The sequence below is a fragment of the Schistocerca piceifrons genome, chromosome 1, assembly GCF_021461385.2.
Source record: "Schistocerca piceifrons isolate TAMUIC-IGC-003096 chromosome 1, iqSchPice1.1, whole genome shotgun sequence".
Classification (NCBI taxonomy): Eukaryota; Metazoa; Arthropoda; class Insecta; order Orthoptera; family Acrididae; genus Schistocerca; species Schistocerca piceifrons.
The window spans coordinates 768,579,663-768,599,511 of record NC_060138.1 but is presented as its reverse complement, the minus strand read 5'-3'; the positions used below and the strand labels follow the sequence as shown (position 1 = coordinate 768,599,511).

Genomic DNA, 19,849 nt, shown 5'->3' with positions numbered 1-19,849 from the left:
ACTTAGTGATTTTGCTGTTTCCTCTTCATTTACTGCACTCACGTCAAATGATAACAAAATGGATTTCTGTGGCCAGGAGCTATCAAGTTAATTAAAATACATTCATATAATTATGGAAGGCTAATATACGTTATTAGTTTCAGATTTTATTTTATTTTCACTTTTCTGACAGCCATGCATTAAACGCCTTGTAGAACAATTAAGTTATTTTTGTTGGTTTGCTAAAGAAATTTGGTTTTTATTAATCTTCTACGCTGAGGCAGTCAATGTGTTTGAAACAAAGTGTTTGGTTCCACACTGTTGGCTAATTTCAACTGCTTGCTGCATTTCAAGTGCATGTTTTCGTCTTCTAGCACGTGTGGCATTATGCCATAATAAAGAATCAAAAATGAGTTAATACAGTACTGGTACTCTTTAATCTTTAAGTATTGGTACTCTTTAATCTTTAAGTATTCAGTGACATATCTGGGTATGGGTGCTGTGAAGCTGAGTTGTGAAGCACAGATCAGGTGTATATCCTCTGTTCCAACGTCCTGAATGAAAGGTAGGTGGATACTTGGTATCAAAAACTACTTCAAAGTTTACTTCGATGTTAAGTTGGCATATACGAATAGATGGTCCAATTCTACGAACTTGTGTGTCCTGAGAAGGACTTTTTGGTTGTTTCTCTGCCTTCTATGACTGGGAGGCCTTTTCGGGCAGTTCAGTCTCATCCTGTTGTTACTCATTTAGCACCACCCAGGAGGCACATGTGACTTAGGGTATGTCATGGACGCGAGTAACCTTACCCAAAATCTGGGTTAGTGAGCAGCTCATCCATAGTTGTACCTCATGTAGCAATCTCTTATGGGTACTACCTACTGCACAGCTTGAATGGCTGCATTGGACACTGGAACCTATCCTGGAGAGTTCCAGTCGTTACATGTGCCTTGTGTATCCAAAAATATATTAAAATCCAGATGCAATAATAAAAATGATGATAGTGATGATGATTGATAGATAAATTGCTATTCACCACACAGAGGTGGTGTTGCGCTATAGACAGGCACATTGAAAAAATTCTGGTAAATATTATACGTTTCAGATGTAGAAAACATATGCTCGCATGTGCCCCTGCCCCCCCCCCCCCCCTCCCCCCACGCGCACGCATGCACGTGCGCGCTCGTGGCCACTGTCATCTCTGGGCACGAGGCCTGGCTCTTAGCACCCAGATACGATAGAGACTGTGTGTGTGTGTGTGTGTGTGTGTGTGTGTGTGTGTGTGTGTGTGTGTGCGTGTATTTTGGTCAACACTACCTCTTTGTAGTGAACAGCTATTTATCCATTTTAGATTATATTTCATCTGTTTGGCTTCAGTTAAACGTGTACTTCATGTCTACTTCATAGTTTTTTCAAAGAGTGATGATTCATGGTTGTATGTTCTTCACATCAACTAACATTGTAAAGTTCCACACCACACAAGTAGCCCTCAGAGTTGTTCAGATACCCGTAGCCACCTTGCGTATGATGTAATTGTGATTAGGAACTTTGTATGAGATGGGTTAACATTGAGGTAGTATAATATGCAGCTCTTGTAGTTAGTTGGCACAATTAGATTTTGCAGTGTAAAAATGAAAAATATTTTCACTGTAGGATTAACATTATAAAAAAATCATTCTTTATGCAGTGTCATCACAGTAAATATCTTTCAGAAATGACTTTTGCAATTAGAGAATTTTTGAAATTGTGTCCTATATATGTTCAATAAGCACAAAATATACCAATGATGAAATTTCCATTCAGTTCCATGGCACCTCTTGATGTTCCTTCTTGATGCATGTGAAACTGGCAGCAAATAATGTATATTGGTGTGTGTTGCTACTGTCTTATGTGTAGCCTTTTCAAAAAGTCTTTATACTGATAATAAGGAAATTGATCTATAAGTGCATACATTATATATTTCTGTATTTATGTAGTTTACTAACCTGTATTTTAATCTATCTGGAAGCTGAACGTACTTGAAAGACACACACATAAATGACTTTATTAAAATTTAATTGTAAATTTCCCTGTTCCTCATAAGTATATTTGGTAATTTATCAAACCATGTAGGTATTTAGTATTCTGTGGTTTAATAATTAATTCAATTTCCTCCTTCCTTATTTGCTATAGTTGTATGATAAGTGTCTGTGCCAAGAATGAAAATTTATCCTGTACGACAAATAATTGCATTAGAACACGGGCCTATTTTACACTCTTGTCTGTGCCAATAAAATCGTAATTTTACTAACTTGATACTCACAGGAAGCAGTACTTAAATGTTTTGTACAACTATGGTGAATCATAATGTTATCTACACAGAAGTAATGTAATAACAGAGCGAACTGAAACAGGTGTTAATGTGATTATTGCCAAGACACATTGGAATTCAGAGAATTAAAATTGCGCAGCTTCTAGAGAGATTTATGTGGGACACACTGTAGCTCACTGTGTTGTTATTTTTTCATAATTTTATTGAAAACAAAAATAATGTAAGGAAAAGATAGATTGCTACTTACCATAAAGATGACACATTAAGTTGCAGATAAGGACAACTAAAAGACACACATTAGCATCAACCACAGCTTTCTCCAGAAAAAACGCACGCGCGCGCGCCCACACACACACACACACACACACACACACACACACACACACTTATTCACACAAAGAAGCACATCTCACTTGCAAATGACCACCATCACTGGCAGCTTGGACCAGCATGGGCATTCAGATCCAAGCTGCTGGAGATGGCAGTCATGAGTGTGTGAGATGTGCTTGCTTATCTGAATAAATGTGTTGTGTTGTGTTTCTTTTTCTAACAAGGGCTGTGGCCAGAAGCTAATGTGGAAGGGTATTTTAGTTGTGCTTGTCTGCCACTTAATGTGTTATCTTTATGGTAAGTAACACTCTGTCTTTTCCTTACATTGTAAATATTCCAGACTGGAATTTCCATCGTTGAAAATATAATATAAAAACTGCTATATAACTTAATGCATGTTATTCCTACTTTTCATAAGACATGCTCCCCGGGTACTGATGTTGGGATACAAATCTTGTCAGAATCACCTGAGGAAGTGTTGGGCACTGCAGTTATCTAGTTTCCCACAAGTTTAGGGATGCTTCTAGACAAATATGCCTTAGATCAATATTTGTCTATTTTCACAGTCATCACAGAAAGCAGGTTGTGATTTCCTTCAAACTGAGTGATGGTATCATTGAACTACTCGTCAAGTGAAGATTTCCTACCAGTTATGGCAATAATTGGTTGGTGATTGGTTTTCTTTTAAATTTTTTGTATTTCAACAAGTTCGCTTAACCAAAAACAACTCTTTTCGAAAAACGAGCAACAGTGGCTGCTCTTTTGACAAAACTGTATTGACTTCTGTGTTGCTTGTTGCAACAAAAAGATCAAAAGAATGTGCAAAAAATTGAACACACATTTGGAAGGTTGAAAAACATGTCAGTTGATCTCATGTGTGAAACATTGCTCATTATTATGGCAGTGACTTTAAACTTACATTTGGTGATAATAGCCTCATGCTGTGAGTGCATAGGAACGACTATTATTTATAGTTATTCACCTATTGTTTCCTTCACAGTAGTCAAATAGTTTTTAATTTTACCAAATAATTGGTTATTAGAGACTTCGATAATGTTTTACAAATTTGTAAACTACAGTTTGGGCTAATATGTTTTAGTTTTATTAAAATGTTGTTTATATAATGTCATGCAAGTAGAATCGTATCTTAAGTTATTTGTGTAATCAATCGCTTATCAGCGGAACATTTCCAGACTGGCTAAAATATGCCAAAAGTAAGCCCCTTTACCAGAAAGGGGATAAAGAGATACCACAAACTATTGACCAATTTCACTTTTGCCAGCTTTCTCAAAAATATTTGAAAAGGTTGTGTTAAAGTATTTCCTTAAGCATCTGACTCCAAATAATATATTGTCCAAGTCACAGTTTGGCTTTCTTAAGGGTTCTGATATAGAGAAAGCTATTTACACTTACAGTGAGAATGTACTTAATTCATTAGATAAGAATATTAAGGTGTCACCAGCAATGCTGCGAAATGTTTTGAATCTTATCTAATAAACAGCAAACAAAGGGTGTCACTGCAAAATACCTGTGCAGTAAGCAGTCAGTCTTCATCTGATTGGGAATAAATTGCATGTGCTGTTCTTCAAGATTCCATCTTGGGTCCATTGCTTTTTCTTATGTACATTAATGACCTCTCGTCTGTTACATTGCCAGATGCTAAGTTTGTTTTGTTTGCAGGTGATACAAACATTGCAATAAGTAGCAAATCAAGTACAGATTCAGAAATAGCTGCTAATCAAATTTTCACTGACATTAGTAAATGGTTAAAGATAATTCACTGTCATTAAATTTCGAGAAGACACACTATATGCAGTTCAGAACCTGTAAGAGATGTCCTTCCAGCATGTGTATAACATGTGAAGACATGCAGAGCAAAGAGGTTGACAGTGTTATAAATTTCATTATCTACTTCCAACCAATAGCTTAATACATAGTATCAATACTAGGAATAAGAAAATCCTACGTAAAGACCTAAAATCACTTAGCTTGGTCCAAAAAGGAGTCCAATATTCAGGAACACACATTTTCAATAAATTGCCAGCAAGCATTAAAAACTTGGTTTCAGATAAAGACCTAGACCTTTAAATATGTCTGCTTGTGTCTGTATGTGTGGATGGATATGTGCGTGTGTGCGAGTGTATACCTGTCCTTTTTTTCCCCCTAAGGTAAGTCTTTCCGCTCCCGGGATTGGAATAACTCCTTACCCTCTCCCTTAAAACCCACTTCCTTTCGTCTTCCCCTCTCCTTCCCTCTTTCCTGATGAGGCAACAGTTTGTTGCGAAAGCTTGAATTTTGTGTGTGTGTTTGTGTTTGTTTGTGTGTCTATCGACCTGCCAGCGCTTTCGTTCGGTAAGTCACCTCATCTTTGTTTTTATATATAATTTATTATTATTTTGAATTAATCATGTCGAGTCTTCCAATCTTCCTATGAGAATTGTATCTAATCGCTACATTGACGTAGGTAGGAAACTTACCCGAATTTAATGTTATGTTACGCATTCAGTTTTTTGCTCATTGGACACTAGCATTTGCATTTAAAATTTAGGTGCACCAGTTACGACAACACCTTCAAGTGGCATAACAAGTCAGATAGCAGAGCAGTACAGGGATGTCATCAAATTAAATGACTACCTGACAACAGGAAGGCGGCAGCAGTTTTGGGAGGAGCCATTCACAAGGCGGATAATGGATGCTATAAAGAGCAAAGAATTGGAAATGAAGACTGGTGCTGAATTACTTGGTGTGTCGTACGGCACCTTGTATGGGCGGTATAGAGATGCTTATGGTTGTCTGAAACATCCTTACCGGTAAGTTCTAAATATTGTAAGGTGTTTGTTTTATTGTTGCCCATAGAGGTACTTTTTTTATTTATTTTATTTTTCCCTTATTTATTTGAAGGGAAGTTTTACTTTAACTTTAGTTTTACTTCAACTATAGTAAAACTTTCCCTCAAATAATTAAAAGAGATTGTAAATTACCTGCAAAAAGTCTATAAACTACAAAATTGTAGGTTTTTTGTTTTTTTTTTTTCTTTTTCTTTTTGAAATGTGTGTGAGAAATCCTTGATGCCATTTGACAAGGAGCCTAAGTGTGAAACTAATTACTGTATATCTAAAAACAAAGATGATATTAATATAATAGAGGGAAACATTCCACATGGGAAAAATTTATCAAAAAACAAAGATGATTTTAATATAATAGAGGGAAACATTCCACGTGGGAAAAATTTATCAAAAAACAAAGATGATGTGACTTGGTCTTTAAATATGTCTGCTTGTGTCTGTATATGTGTGGATGGATATGTGTGTGTGTGCGCGAGTGTATACCCGTCCTTTTTCCCCCTAAGGTAAGTCTTTCCGCTCCCGGGATTGGAATGACTCCTTACCCTCTCCCTTAAAACCCATATCCTTTTGTCTTTCCCTCTCCTTCCCTCTTTCCTGATGAGGCAACAGTTTGTTGCGAAAGCTTGAATTTTGTGTGTATGTTTGTGTTTGTTTGTGTGTCTATTGACCTGCCAGCGCTTTTGTTTGGTAAGTAACATTATCTTTGTTTTTAGATATATTTTTCCCGCGTGGAATGTTTCTCTCTATTATATCCAAACTAATTACTGTGAAATAAATCAGTCGTTCAAAAAGCAAAAACTAGTTGCAGATTTTTTGTCAGTGATATTTGTCTTGTATCCTTTGTAAAAGAACTCTGGATGATTTCAGAGACTACCCCTCCCTTTTGTTTTTTCCCTAGCAACTGTGATGCTTCTCCAATAGGCAGGAACCAAACAACTGGCTGAAATAAAGTTTCTTTGTTCGGTGACCACGGTCATAATACATTATCTGAAGAAATCATTGCTGCCACTAGACTGTAAGTTTTTACTATTAATTTGTTTCACTATTGTGGTTTTGGCTGTAGAGCCGTTTCGAAGCACAAAGGCGAAAGAAAGTCGGTAAACGTCCAACACATCTGAACAACACATTGTCATCAAATTGTTAAAACACATTCATGGATGTATATACCACCTGTATCCCCTGTTTTTAATTTTCCCTCAGATTTTGTAATGAGGTAACATGTACACACATGTCGTGATATTTCAATGCTGACATGTCAGATATTTACTGATTTTTTTACCTGCAAAAAAACATCCCTTCAGGTGAAATTGTGATTGTGAAATAAGAGAGTAACAAAAACTTAGTCAAATGGTGATAATGATTTCATTAAACGAAATGGCTGTTTTTGCGTAATTCACTTTGAAGGCAGGTATAGCAACCAGGAGAAATTCATAGTTAGAATAACGAAAGAATTTGGTGTCATTTTTTTCAACTAGCAGATGTTCTACTGGAGTCTGGTAGGAGATAAAAGTATGTAGAGGGGTTGCACAAACATTGCTCCGCAGGACACAGATGTCCCCATGGACTACAGGTGCATGTAGTATAGGCTACCTGCTAGGCAGCCCTGTTGATTATGTTCTGTGCAGTGTACAAGCTATTTGTCCGCCCAGCCTGCGTTCACTCAGCTGAGGCAATATGATCACATAGAGTATAATCCAACTGTCTGACTGCCTTCAGATGAGCATTCCAGTTGGAACTGCCTGATACAGAGCACTCGAGGAGGACTGGATAAAACTGAATTCCAACATGACTAAGCAAGAAAAAATGTTTCATTCCCCAAAGGGTCCTCAGGAACTAAAAACAGTGCCACTATATTGATAGGATGCACCAAAAGATAACTGTGAAGAATTAATGATTTCAAAAGTTTTATGCATCGTGGTCGCTGAGGAATGGATAAATTTCCTATATTTTTTTCGTTGGATCATCTTGGAGGATGTAGTGCAGGAAATTAATTGAACTACCATCATGGACAGTAGAATATCATTTGGGTGATGTTGAGTGTATTGGATATTTACATCCCTACCTTAACCACCTGTTCAAAGGATATTTAATTCAAGGCATGAAACCAACCATCTGAAAGCAGGAAAATATGATCATTACCTCAAAAAAGGTGCTGTCAAAAATCCCATAGTCACTCATTAATATTTGCTTGCTGAACACACTGTGCAAAATATAAGAGCGATTCATATAATCAGATAATTGCACACGGAATGTTAACAGATCTTGATCAAACACACTATGGTTTCAGGAAGGGAAAGCTGAACAGTACATAGTAAACCGAGCAGTTGCAATCATTGATAATGACTTACTTGACTTATTTCGTGTTGCTCTTGTGCAGAGCATAGGGCTTCAATGAAGCTCTGCCAGGGCATTTGATTTGGGCCAAGGATCCTCAACTCTGCAAACATTTTCTTGGCTTCTCCCTGCACTGTCCTCCTCTTTGCTGACTGTGGTCTTCCTTGTTTCCTTTTACACTGTGAGGTACAGCAGAGAGCATCTCTCTCTGCAGCATCCTCGCTTTTTCAGAGGGTGTGTCTGATCCAGCTCCACTTCCTTTTCTTGATTTGGACAGCAATAGGTTCTTCTTGCATTTGATTCCAATGATTGGATATCATGTTTACCAAAAGATTTTAAGGATTCTTTTAAGACATCTATTGATGAAGACTTGCAAACCATTGGTGATTGTAGAGGTAAGCTACCAAGTTTACATCCACATACCAGCACTGCTTTCGTGTTTGTTTTAAATATTTGTGGTTTTGTTGTTATGGAAATCTCTCTCTCCCTCTGTAATGCATGCAGCTGAATGAAGGCCCCATGGTTTCATTTTCTGGCTTCAGCAGCAGCTCCTCCATCTTCAGTAACAATACTCCCAGTGTATGTGAACTTGTTTACCTGTTCAACATCCTCATCGTTCACTCTCAGCTTTCTCAGATCTCTTGTATCAATTTTCACGAACTTCATCGTGGTGGCATACACTTTCAGCTCAACAGTACTGGCTTCATGTTCAAGATACTGCAGCTTTCCCTCCACGTCAATATGGGTTTGCAAGAGGAGGATGTCGTTTGCAAGCTCTATATCTTCCAATCTCTGTCAGTCCTCATTGTATTCCTCTCTTCTTCTTCTTCTCCAATTCCCATATCACGCCATCCAGCACCAGTAAGAAATGGTTGCAGGTAAAACACATTCTTGGTGAACTCGAGGCTTACTCTCATGGATGACTCAGCATATGTAGTTATTGTAAGTATCCCTCATAACCTGTAGTATCTTCTCTGGTATCACGCACGTTGCCAAAGATTTCCACATATGACTCTTTTTAATGGAGTTGAATGAAATGCAAAAAGAGAGAGAGAGAGAGAGAGAGAGAGAGAGAGAGAGAGAGAGAGAGAGAGAGAGAGAGAGAGAGAGAAGGAGGGGGGGGGGGGGGGGGGAGAGGGAGAGAGTACTAGCAATGAGTTTATTTGATTGTTCAATTATGACTCCAAGTTTGTTTATTTGAACTGTACGAGAACAGCTACTTCTAAAACTAGCTTTCTCCTTTTTTTATCTGCAGTCTGAATAAGAAAGAGAACCAAAAGACGAAGGTGATCCTGAAATGGCAGAAAATATGTTTAATTCAGAGCCACTTTCAAAGGAAGAAATAAAGACGGCAATCTTACAGCTAAAGAATGGAAAGGTTCCAGAGTCAGATAATGTTCTCACAAAACTTCTGACCATTGACCTGGACCCAGCCACTGATCTTCTCCACCATAAAGATGTGGAACTTGAAAAGTGTGAGTGCAGGAGTGGAGAGAGTGACTCCCATCAAATTTCCCAAAAAGGAGACATCACTAACTGGCATAATTTGAGGGGAATCACCTTGCTTACAATTCCAAGCAAAGTGTTGGCACAGATAATCCATAATAGAATCAAGGTTCAAGTTGAATCATTGATGATTACCATGAATGTGATGTCACTGCTGTGATAAACGATGTCAGGAGTATTTGGTAATCTTTCAGGACTGAAGTTAACAACATGTTTGTGTAACTCCTTCAGAGACTACCTTCGCAGTAGAGTACTGAATGGACATCTCCTGATTCTACTGCCAAATGAGAAATAACAGAAGGATGCTCTCATAGGTCTCTCTGTGGCCCTGACTTCTGCGATGTTGTGAGCAAGTCACTATTGGAAATGATAAAGGAGTCACTGATGTCATTAGTCATTACATATGCAGCTGATAACCCTCATGGTAGTTACTGGGAATTCTACAGCTCAGATAGGGCAAATGTGTAACCCAGCAGTGCTGTGAACAAAAAAAATTGAGGATTGCAGGAAATGACTATCTACACGATGCTGATGGGAAAATGGTTGAAAACAAGGAATCTGGGTATTAGACAAAATGGTGCCTGGTTAGTAGGTAAATGGTAAACTGGTATTTGGGGATATATCTGAATGAGAGTAGAATGTACACACATTTGGATGCAACAGGTGAATGGAGGGGCAGGAGAGTGCAGGGAAGGATTTTGTGACCCACGGGTGTATATGTAACAGCACAGACTGATGTGTAGAGCAGGGCAGAGTAGCACAGCACCTGCTTCCGCCTTCGCCGCACAATGTCCGGGACACAGTTTACTGTGTGAGTATAACACGTGCTCCCACTGGGTAGTGTCTCAGAATGATGACAATGAAGGTGAAGGTATTGGAAATATCGGTGGATATAATGAGGTTACATCTTGAACTGATGGTCATGCAGGATTGAGCTTTCTTCATTAACCAAACATCGATGTTGTAATGATCAACTAAAGTAAATGAAGAAACTTGATCTTTCCAAGCTTACACAACATTCCATTGTGCATTGCAAATAAAGGCCAAAGGAAAGAGCAATTGAACATCTGTCAGTAACCCTCCCTACCATTTCTTCATATTGATGGACCAAGCAAAATATGCCACTGACAGGTCAATATTTCATTTGAGGTAAAATATCTGAAGTGATTTCGCTAACAGAAGCATCTCTCCTAGGAACTCACAGACTTACTGCTCAAGAACTCGAACCACCGTGGAACTATGATGCAACAAGTGCTACATATCCATTGTACTCATCAGAAGCCAGCAGTGTGTCTTTGACACTTCTTCAGAACTCGGTAGATGTGCCTTCAAGTACAGCTGTGGAACCGTATGCACAATTCATGTATAGTAACAACAATTTTTCTAATTAAGTTTCCAAAGTAACCTGTCCAACTCTTGCTTAAACCGTTACATTGTAAGAAATTTCAGTAAAACTTAACTCAGGAACATGGCGAGTTTTTCTTCACTTGCAGTTGGTTTTTAGGCATTACACCCCTTAGAAAATGTAGATTTCCGCATGAGCCCATGAACCTAATGGAGTTCGGTACCTTCACATTTGAAGGACTGCACACTGGATTAACAAGGAAAGACTCTGTAACAGTGGCTGAACTGTCTCCCAGAGTGCACGCACTGTGGCGAAAAATATTTCCTTCGCTAGGCTGCCCCTGCCCCTACCATTTCCCAATGTGCACCTGGCGTAACCCTCCAACTGCAGTCGATGTCTATTTTTTTGTATGACATTGCAAACCATTTATTCAACAGTTAGTATAGTTGTAAGAATTGTGTTAAAGGATTGTAACAAGAAAACTGAAAAATAAATTTAGAAGTGATTTTTATTGACATTTAGTGTATGTGCATGTGGGAAATGTGAAAATCGCGTTCAGTGCTATAAACACAGAAGCACTTTATTGTAATTTTTCTGAGTGTGGTATATCTCGAAGCATAGTTCCATACACAAGCTGGCAATAATGATTATTGAACTTCTCATGCGGGAAGACCTAACTGTAAGTGTGGGAGTGAGACTTAAGAATGCATAAAAAGTGACTCCCGGTGTTCCAGTGCAACAGAAGGATTCAATGTGAAAATTGTGCCTTCCAGTGTACAAACAGCGGACCTACACAATCTTCCAGAAAGAGCTGAATGCACACATTTACATCACCTGCAGATGGGTGGTTAAGCTGGTGTCACACAGGATGTATTTCTCATTGTTAATCACACCTGATGTTTCCATTGTGATTGGTGCGTGCATAGAAATGAGCTAGTGCATAGCATGGAACATGCACCTCAACATAATTTTCTGCTGTAGCACTATCCAGTGAGAGTTCTTGGCTGTATCTGGTTTGTAAAATACACAGTTTGTTTATGAAAATGAATGGCTGTAAAATTCCTATATTAGCTCTGTTAAAATGCACATTTCCTTCCTTGTCCATATGCTAGTCATTTTGTTCTGTCTGTTGTATCCACACACAAAAATGTCATGGATATTAAACATGTTATAAGGCAAAAAGGAAAGTTCCATGTCCAGTCAGTAATGACACCAGTTTATAAGCTTTTATAAAAGTTCCTTTCAAATAATATGGTGCAAATGCACAATAGTCTTCCACATACAATAAAAAATTATTTTATCATTTTCACTTTGTAGTATAACCGTAAGTTCATTCTTACTGGGTCTCTACGCAGTACGGTAGCAGAATCTGAGAACACATGAAATATAGGACTTGAAACAAGAAAGTATCAAATATCCTACTGAAAGTAGTGGAAGCTCTCTTGTACATAAAGCCAGAAAGTGTTTGTGTTCTATTATTGCAATATTACTGTTATATTTCTAAACTTTTATAATGTAATTATAAAACTGACTCAGTCAATATTGCCACAACCTGTGGTGAATGCAGGACAGTGTCGTGGTTAGCATCACTGGTTTACTGTGCCTCATGCTTCGAATCCCACCATCAGCAATTATTGATTATTATTTGTGTAATGCAGCCAACCAGTTGCAAAAAGATTTTACTTTAATGTGGATTTTCACCAATTATAGGTGTCTTCATCTGGAAGTCCAAACAATTACATGTAGTACCAGATGAACACATTTACAAGGAAAATGCTCATGATGAAGGGATTTTGTTCATAAATCTGTTCATCTGGTACTATATGTAATTGTTTTGGCCTTTTTGATAAAGACACCTATAATTGATGCCGACACTAGGTTAAAGTAAAATCTTGTTGCAACCAGTTGGCTAAGTTATATAAATCCTATTCCTGTACGGTTGCTGGCTCACAGCCATGTTTAAAATTGTAAGAATTATTGAGTGTTTAGTATTTATTGTTTCAGGAGGGTCCTATGTTTGTAACATTTGTATATGCTGGAATATTTGGTGTTTGTATTAATGCCAGCATTCTGGATTACTTGAAGTTTGTATAAATAGCTGCACTCTGTAAAGGAATTCAGTTCTGTTCTGGCTGTATGTCAGAGTTCGTAAGAATGTGCTTTCAGTGCTAAGTGTTGTATTTTGTTGACAATAATGCTTGTGGGAATGGACTTGATTCTGGTTATGATGTGACAATGTCGTAGCAAGAGGTTACAGTTACAATTCATGGAATACACGGGTAACTAATTATTGCAGAAAAAATATATATATATAAAAACAAAGATGATGTGACTTACCAAACGGAAGTGCTGGCAGTTCGATAGACACACAAACATACACACAAAATTCAAGCTTTCGCAACAAACGGTTGCTTCATCAGGAAAGAGGGAAGGAGAGGGAAAGACGAAAGGATGTGGGTTTTAAGGGAGAGGGTAAGTAGTCAATCCAATCCCGGGAGCGGAAAGACTTACCTTAGGGGGAAAAAAGGACAGATATACACTCTCGCTCGCGCGCGCGCGCGCGCGCACACACACACACACGTATCCATCCACACATACACAGTATATGTCTATCGACCTGCCAGCACTTTCGTTTGGTAAGTCACATCATCTTTGTTTTTAGATATATTTTTCCCACGTGGAATGTTTCCCTATATATATATATATATATATATATATATATATATATATATATATATATATAAAAAGAAAGATGATGAAACTTACCAAACAAAAGCACTGGCAGGTCGATAGACACACAAACATACACACAAAATTCTAGCTTTCGCAACCAATGGTTGCCTCGTCAGGAAAGGGGGAAGGAGAAGGAAAGACAAAAGGATATGGGTTTTAAGGGAGAGGGTAAGGAGTCATTCCAATCCCGGGAGCGGAAAGACTTACCTTAGGGGGAAAAAAGGACAGGTATACACTCGCACACACACACATATCCATCCACACATACACAGACACATTCATATATATATATATATATTTTCCTTGTAAATGTGTTCATCTGGTACTACATGTAATTGTTTGGACTTCCAGATGAAGACACCTATAATTGGTGCCAAATCCACATTAAAGTAAAATCCTTTTGCAACTGGTTGGCTGCATTACACAAATAATATTCAATAATTGCTGATGGTGGGATATATTATGGTTACTCACTTACCTTTGTAGTCAGTTTTCGTGCAAGTGTGTTAATTTCCAAAATCCAGCAAAGAAAAGCTGTTCAAATCCTACAAAGAATGCAGTATTGTGTCCTTATAAAGATCCCTGGTCCCTGCCAACGACGTCAGTAGGACTTTTCATGTTGTTTGGAAATGATTTGATGGACTTACAGATCAGAAAACAAGGTGCCAAATATTTGCATAGGTAAAGCAATGTCGAAAAGAAAGAGAAATGAGCAGTAACCTAATAGCTTAAAAGAAGAAAACTGAACATATGAATTACGTAATGGCAATACCTGTGAAACTAATCTAGGAAGAATAGTGTCTAGTATTGTATCAGACTTGGAGATAAATTAATCGCCTGGTTCTTTTGGAGGAGGTTGATCCACATGCTGATGAGGCACAGACCCTATTCTAATTATCTCAGTCAATTTAAGTTGGTTGGTTGGTTGGGGGGGGGGGGGGGTAAACCAAAACAGCAAGGTCATCAGCAGCAGTCCCATCGGATTAGGGAAGGATGGGGAGGGAAGTTGGCTATCCCCTTTCAAAGGAACCACCCCAGCCTTTGCCAGAAGCAATTTAGGGAAATCATGGAAAACCTTAATCAGAATGGCCAGATGCAGAATTGTACAGCCGTCCTTCCAAATGCGATGGATTCAAGATGAGAAGCAGCAAAAGATGTGAAGTTGAGAAACTGAGACACACATGAACATGTAGTGATAGAGTACCTTAATCAAAGTTTCACAGTTCATGCAGACACAGATAATTTTAAAAGGTCGAAGTTCATATGACATCATATGTGATAGAAAAACGTGCTGTTCCAAACAGTCTGACCGAGCAAGGTGGCGCAGTGGCCAGCACACTGGACTCGCATTCGGGAGGATGACGGTTCAATCCCGCGTCCGGCCATCCTGATTTAGGTTTTCCATGATTTCCCTAAATCACTCCAGGCAAATGCCGGGATGGTTCCTTTGAAAGGGCACGGCCGACTTCCTTCCCCGTCCTTCCCTAATCCGATGAGACCGATGACCTTGCTGTCTGATCTCCTTCCCCAAAACAACCCAACCCAAACAGTCTGCTAGACACTTATTTTGTGAATGAACTACAAAAGTATTTTAATTCTTTGAGTGGAACAGAACACAAGATTTGTAATGTCTTAAAGTATTACTGTAGATTCAGCTTTAGAGGGACAGTGCAAAGAAATGATGATTGACGTTAGCACTAGGCAAGTAGTGCATGTTATTCTCAGGGTCTACATGTCTCAAGTCTTGAGCTCATAATGTGTACTTGGATCCAGCTTTTTGTGCCCTGCTACAGAGGAAGGGAAGACAGTACATCACATCATCAGGGTCTGCATTGCAGAACAAAGGACCACAGTCACATTTGGTGAGTGGTGATGTTCATGCCAAAGACATTGAAGACCAGTGTGAACACCTTCCTGAAAGTAGTAGTCCAAGTTTCCGAGTCTGACATGGAGTGCTGGCGGTGCCCTTCATCATGTGCAGATAAAACAGTAACAGAATGATGACCAGTTAATACTTACGTCTAGCTTTATTTTACCAATTTCTCTTGGCTTTTTACCATTGCATTTAACTTCTTTTCACTGTGTTTTATGTTTGTTTGTAATTAAATAATACCTCACTTTTTCAGTCTCATTCCCGCCTTCCCATTTATGTTTCCTCCTCCTTTAGATAAACTTTCTTTCTCAGTATTTTGTTTATTTTTTATTTATTTATATATTTATTAATTTTTTTCAATAGTTGAGTAATGTAATTTGATGTTGGTTTCATAGCTGTATAGACAATTACGAGGGTTGAATGAAATATAATGCCTCGACCTTCATTAATTGGGTTTGAATGGGAATATTTTAATAAATCAAATGCAGAAATAATCCTTAGAATGTGATCTTTAATTACCGATATTCACTTTTACACATAATCACCAGCCAGTTGGATACATTTCTGCCAACGATGAACAAGTTTTCTGAAGCCATCACAGAAGAAGTCAGCACTCTGTTTCTGCAACCACAGTCTCACAGTTCTCCTAATGTCTTCATCAGAAGCATAATTATGTCCTCGCAGATCGTCTTTCATTATCAGGAACAGATGGAAGTCAGACAGTGCTAAATCTGGACTGTATGGAGGATGCTGTACAGTGGTGAGATTCAGCCTCTGAAGTTCTGCTGTGGTGGCACTTGAAGTTTGTGGTTTGGCATAGTCATGCTGCAGGAAAACATTTCCCTTTCGGACCTTTGTCAGCTGCTGCTTCAGAACTTGCAGCATTGTGATGTAATGCTCTGAATATATTGTGGTTCCACAATCAAGGATATCAAAATGGATAACACCATCTGCATCCCAGAACACTGTGACCATGATTTTTCCAGCTGGGGGCTGCGTCCTGAATTTCTTTTTCTGGGGGCGAGTCTTTGTGTCGATATTCCATAGACTGACGTTTCATCTCCAGGTTGTAATGGTGTACCCACGTTTCGTCACCTGTCACAATTGAATAGAGAAATACGTCACCTTCATTCTCGTAATGTGAGAGGAGTTCCTGGCAAATTTCAGATCTGTGCGCTTTCATTTCAGGAGTCAGCATCTGGGGTACACATCGTGCACAGATCTTCCAATAGCCAACCAAAGCAATAATGTGACCCCCATCTTCTTGTGAAATGTTGACTGTGCTTGCAGTTTCTCTCTGGATGATACGACGATCGTCCTGAATCAATCTGTCAACATTTTGCTTGCGAAACTCGGGGATTGCTGTCCCAGGAAATCCAACTCTTTGTTTGTCACATAGGTCAGATGTTCCCACCTCCACATCTTTAAACGTAATCGCCCATTGACACACAGTACTCATATCAACACAATCACTATAACCTGCTTTCATTCTGTGATGAATCTCCATTAGGGTAACACCTTCTGCTGTCAAGAATTCAATGACTGCACGTTGCTTAAATCGCATTGACTGACGGTCTGCGCAGGGTTCCATACTTTACACTGTAACAACACAACCATTCAAAGCTACGGCTTGCCGCCAACTGGAACTGTAGAGAAGAGGCTATGGAACAAGCCAGTACCTGGCACATACCAATGCTGCCAACTGTTGAAAAGTTATGATGGTAGAGGCTTTACTTTTCAGTCAACTCTCATATTTATAAAAGAAGGAAACCATGGATCGTAATAATAATAATAATAATAATAATAATATCTACTTCTGATTAATTATTCATTCCAAAATTCTTATAAGTCTGGTGTTTAGGGCACATGTTGCCATTGACATTCGTTGGCAGCGCTGTTGGATAAAATTCTAGAAGATATCCACCCTCCAAATTGTAAAAACTACTGTAGAATGTAGATTGTTGTTGATTGTCCATTACGTATTGATGTTATCATCTTAGTTGCAAGTTGACAGACTTCTTCTTCGTAATATGTTAGAGGCATATTTGAAATGAAACTGTGAATTAATTACAAAACTGAAGAAATTCTTCTAAAATTACCGAGTGTTAGTGACTTTGTGATTATTCTTTGTGAGAATCCTTACACACTCCAATCCTATACCTCAAGATGAATAGAGGACACTCAGTAGATTAGACAGTGCTGCACCAGCTTTTAGCAAACCTCAACAACAATAACAGCAGTGAATTGTTGATAATACTATTTTCCAATTAAAGTTACTTGATAGTTGACATTTCACACTTTGGAGCCATCTTCTTTCAATCAGACTGCTCAGTGTTACTGCCACAACAAATGGGCAGTTAACTTTCAATTCCTTTTATGGCTTTCTTTTCTTTGATATGTTTGGATCCTGAATCCTAGCACTAACTAAACACTACTGGATCATTTTGCACAAGACGCCATTCAGCATCGCATATTATATTCAAAGAGATTTATAGGTGTACATTAGATTAGCTTCGTATGACATTGCATGGAGCCAAACTTTCTGAAGGTTGCAATTCATTGTCCTGACTGGGTCAACAGAGTTATAACAGTATTCTGTAGTCTGATAGCATAGCTCAATGGGTAGGGTACAGACCTGACATGTAGAAGGTTGCGAGTTTGAATCTTGTCGCCTGCTTGGAATTTTTTTGGTCATTATTATTATGAAAATGACTTCATTATTTTTATTCATTTAATCAGTTTAAATGTAACTTTTTACTTCTAATACTCTGCCGTGTTATCACCACCATTGATTGGCATTTTTATTTCCACTTATTTTTCTTCCTATCATCCTTATTTCGTTTGTAATCTGCCTGTGTTGCCTATAACCTGTAACAGAGTCCCATCTGTGACTGCTCATTGGTTGCTAATATGGCAGCTTGTGTAGCCAGTATGAGGATAGTTTTAGGTAACCAGTGATAGTGAGAAATTATAGTTTGATTTTAGTGCTGTAACTGAAATTTTTCTGTCTTGAGTTTTCTCATTGGTAGATGTGAGCATTGATTGCCATGAACAAAGTGATCATGATTGTAGTTATGCTGCAAGATGTTGGCCAACATTTCCTTGTATACATTGCACATCACAAGGTTATGATTGCATAAGGACAAGAGTTTAGCTGCAGGGCTACAAAACGTCTTCTGTCACAGTTCAGTCACTATTCATTTAAAATCGGCTGTCGACAAAGCATCTAGCATTTCAGTCATATTTCACTGTAGCTGCTTAATACATTGCTCCGTGTTAACCCCCTTAGCAGTATTGTGAAGTGTTCGGCTGTGCTTGTGTGTCAGCTATAACAGAGTGGCAACCAAAAGCCGATGTGACAACACTGTAACAGCAAGTGACAGACATCACCTACCAAGTAATTTCAATTTGACTGTTTAAACCAAACTGGGAAACTGGATATAAAGGAACACTGACTCATTCTAAGTCAGTGTTGTTGTACCAGTGGAATTTTTCTATTGTGATAAAGAGGAAGCAGAGTTGTTATTCCAGTCATAGGACTTCGGGTAAACCTTGTACAGTGAACAAAAAAGTTCTAGAATCAGTTTAAAATGTCAGTATATCATTTAACAAAATGTTGCTAGTTCCATAACTTGGTGTAGAATCTGTTAGATTTCTCACACTAGAAATTTGGGGTACTGTCAACATGGAATCTGGTGGCTTCTTGAAATAATGGGTGCTTCATTGCTATTAAAATTAATTGAATTGTAGAAATTTGGATTTACTGACACACTTACACAATAAGGACTTGTTTACCCAACACTGATTTCAAAGAAGAATGAAGAGTTTCAGGTATATGAGTTTAGAGTTGTAGGTGTAGGCTATGTGGGTTATTTCACATATAAATGGGATTTTACTAATACAGTGGAACTCCGCATAGCAAGTATAATTCATTCCAGAAAAATCTTACTCGTAGTGTGAAACACTCATTAAGCAAAACAATATCCCGTATAAGTTAATGTAAAATACAATAATGTGTTCCATGGAGAAAAAGTACTAAAAGTTTTATCTTATTCATGCCATTTATTAAAAACAATTATACATACAGTATTATGTACTTTATTATTCACGATACATAACTAATTCCTTTTTACTAGGAATCTATCTATAGTCATTTGTTTCTACTGACGCTTCAGCACTTGGCGAAAATGGGACACAGAATCATCATCAAATAAATTTGTGGCGCGCATAACCACTTCTTTATTGGGGTGATTATTTTCATTGTATGATGCAACTGATTCCCACGCTTTCAGCATTTCTCTTATTGCACCAGAAGATTGCTGCTTTGCTCTTGCCACCCCGTCCTCCTCCTCCTCCTCCTCCTCCTCCTCTGAAGAAGAAGAAGAAGAAGAAGAACTCCTCTCCATAACTTCTTGCTGTGCAACACACTGCAACTCCATAAGCTCTTCCTGGTCATTTCTTGGCTGTGATCTTCCACAAGTTCATCAATATTATTGTTATCCATTTAGAGTCCAGTCTAGTGTACTCTTGGCCAAAGACACAATCTTGTTGACTACAGGCTCCACAGGTACTGACTAGGCTAGAAATAATCT

The 19,849-nt window shown here is 38.3% G+C and overlaps 1 protein-coding gene across 2 annotated transcripts in view; it reads left to right on the top strand.

The window, feature by feature from the left end:
• LOC124712359 (longitudinals lacking protein, isoforms H/M/V) overlaps positions 1–19,849 on the top strand; it is a 151,047-nt gene that overhangs the window by 114,175 nt on the left and 17,023 nt on the right. For both annotated transcript variants that reach the window (XM_047242664.1, XM_047242657.1), the window contains exon 8: positions 5,169–5,430. In XM_047242664.1, the coding sequence (XP_047098620.1) occupies positions 5,169–5,430 (262 nt within the window). The remainder of the gene's footprint in view (positions 1–5,168; positions 5,431–19,849) is intronic.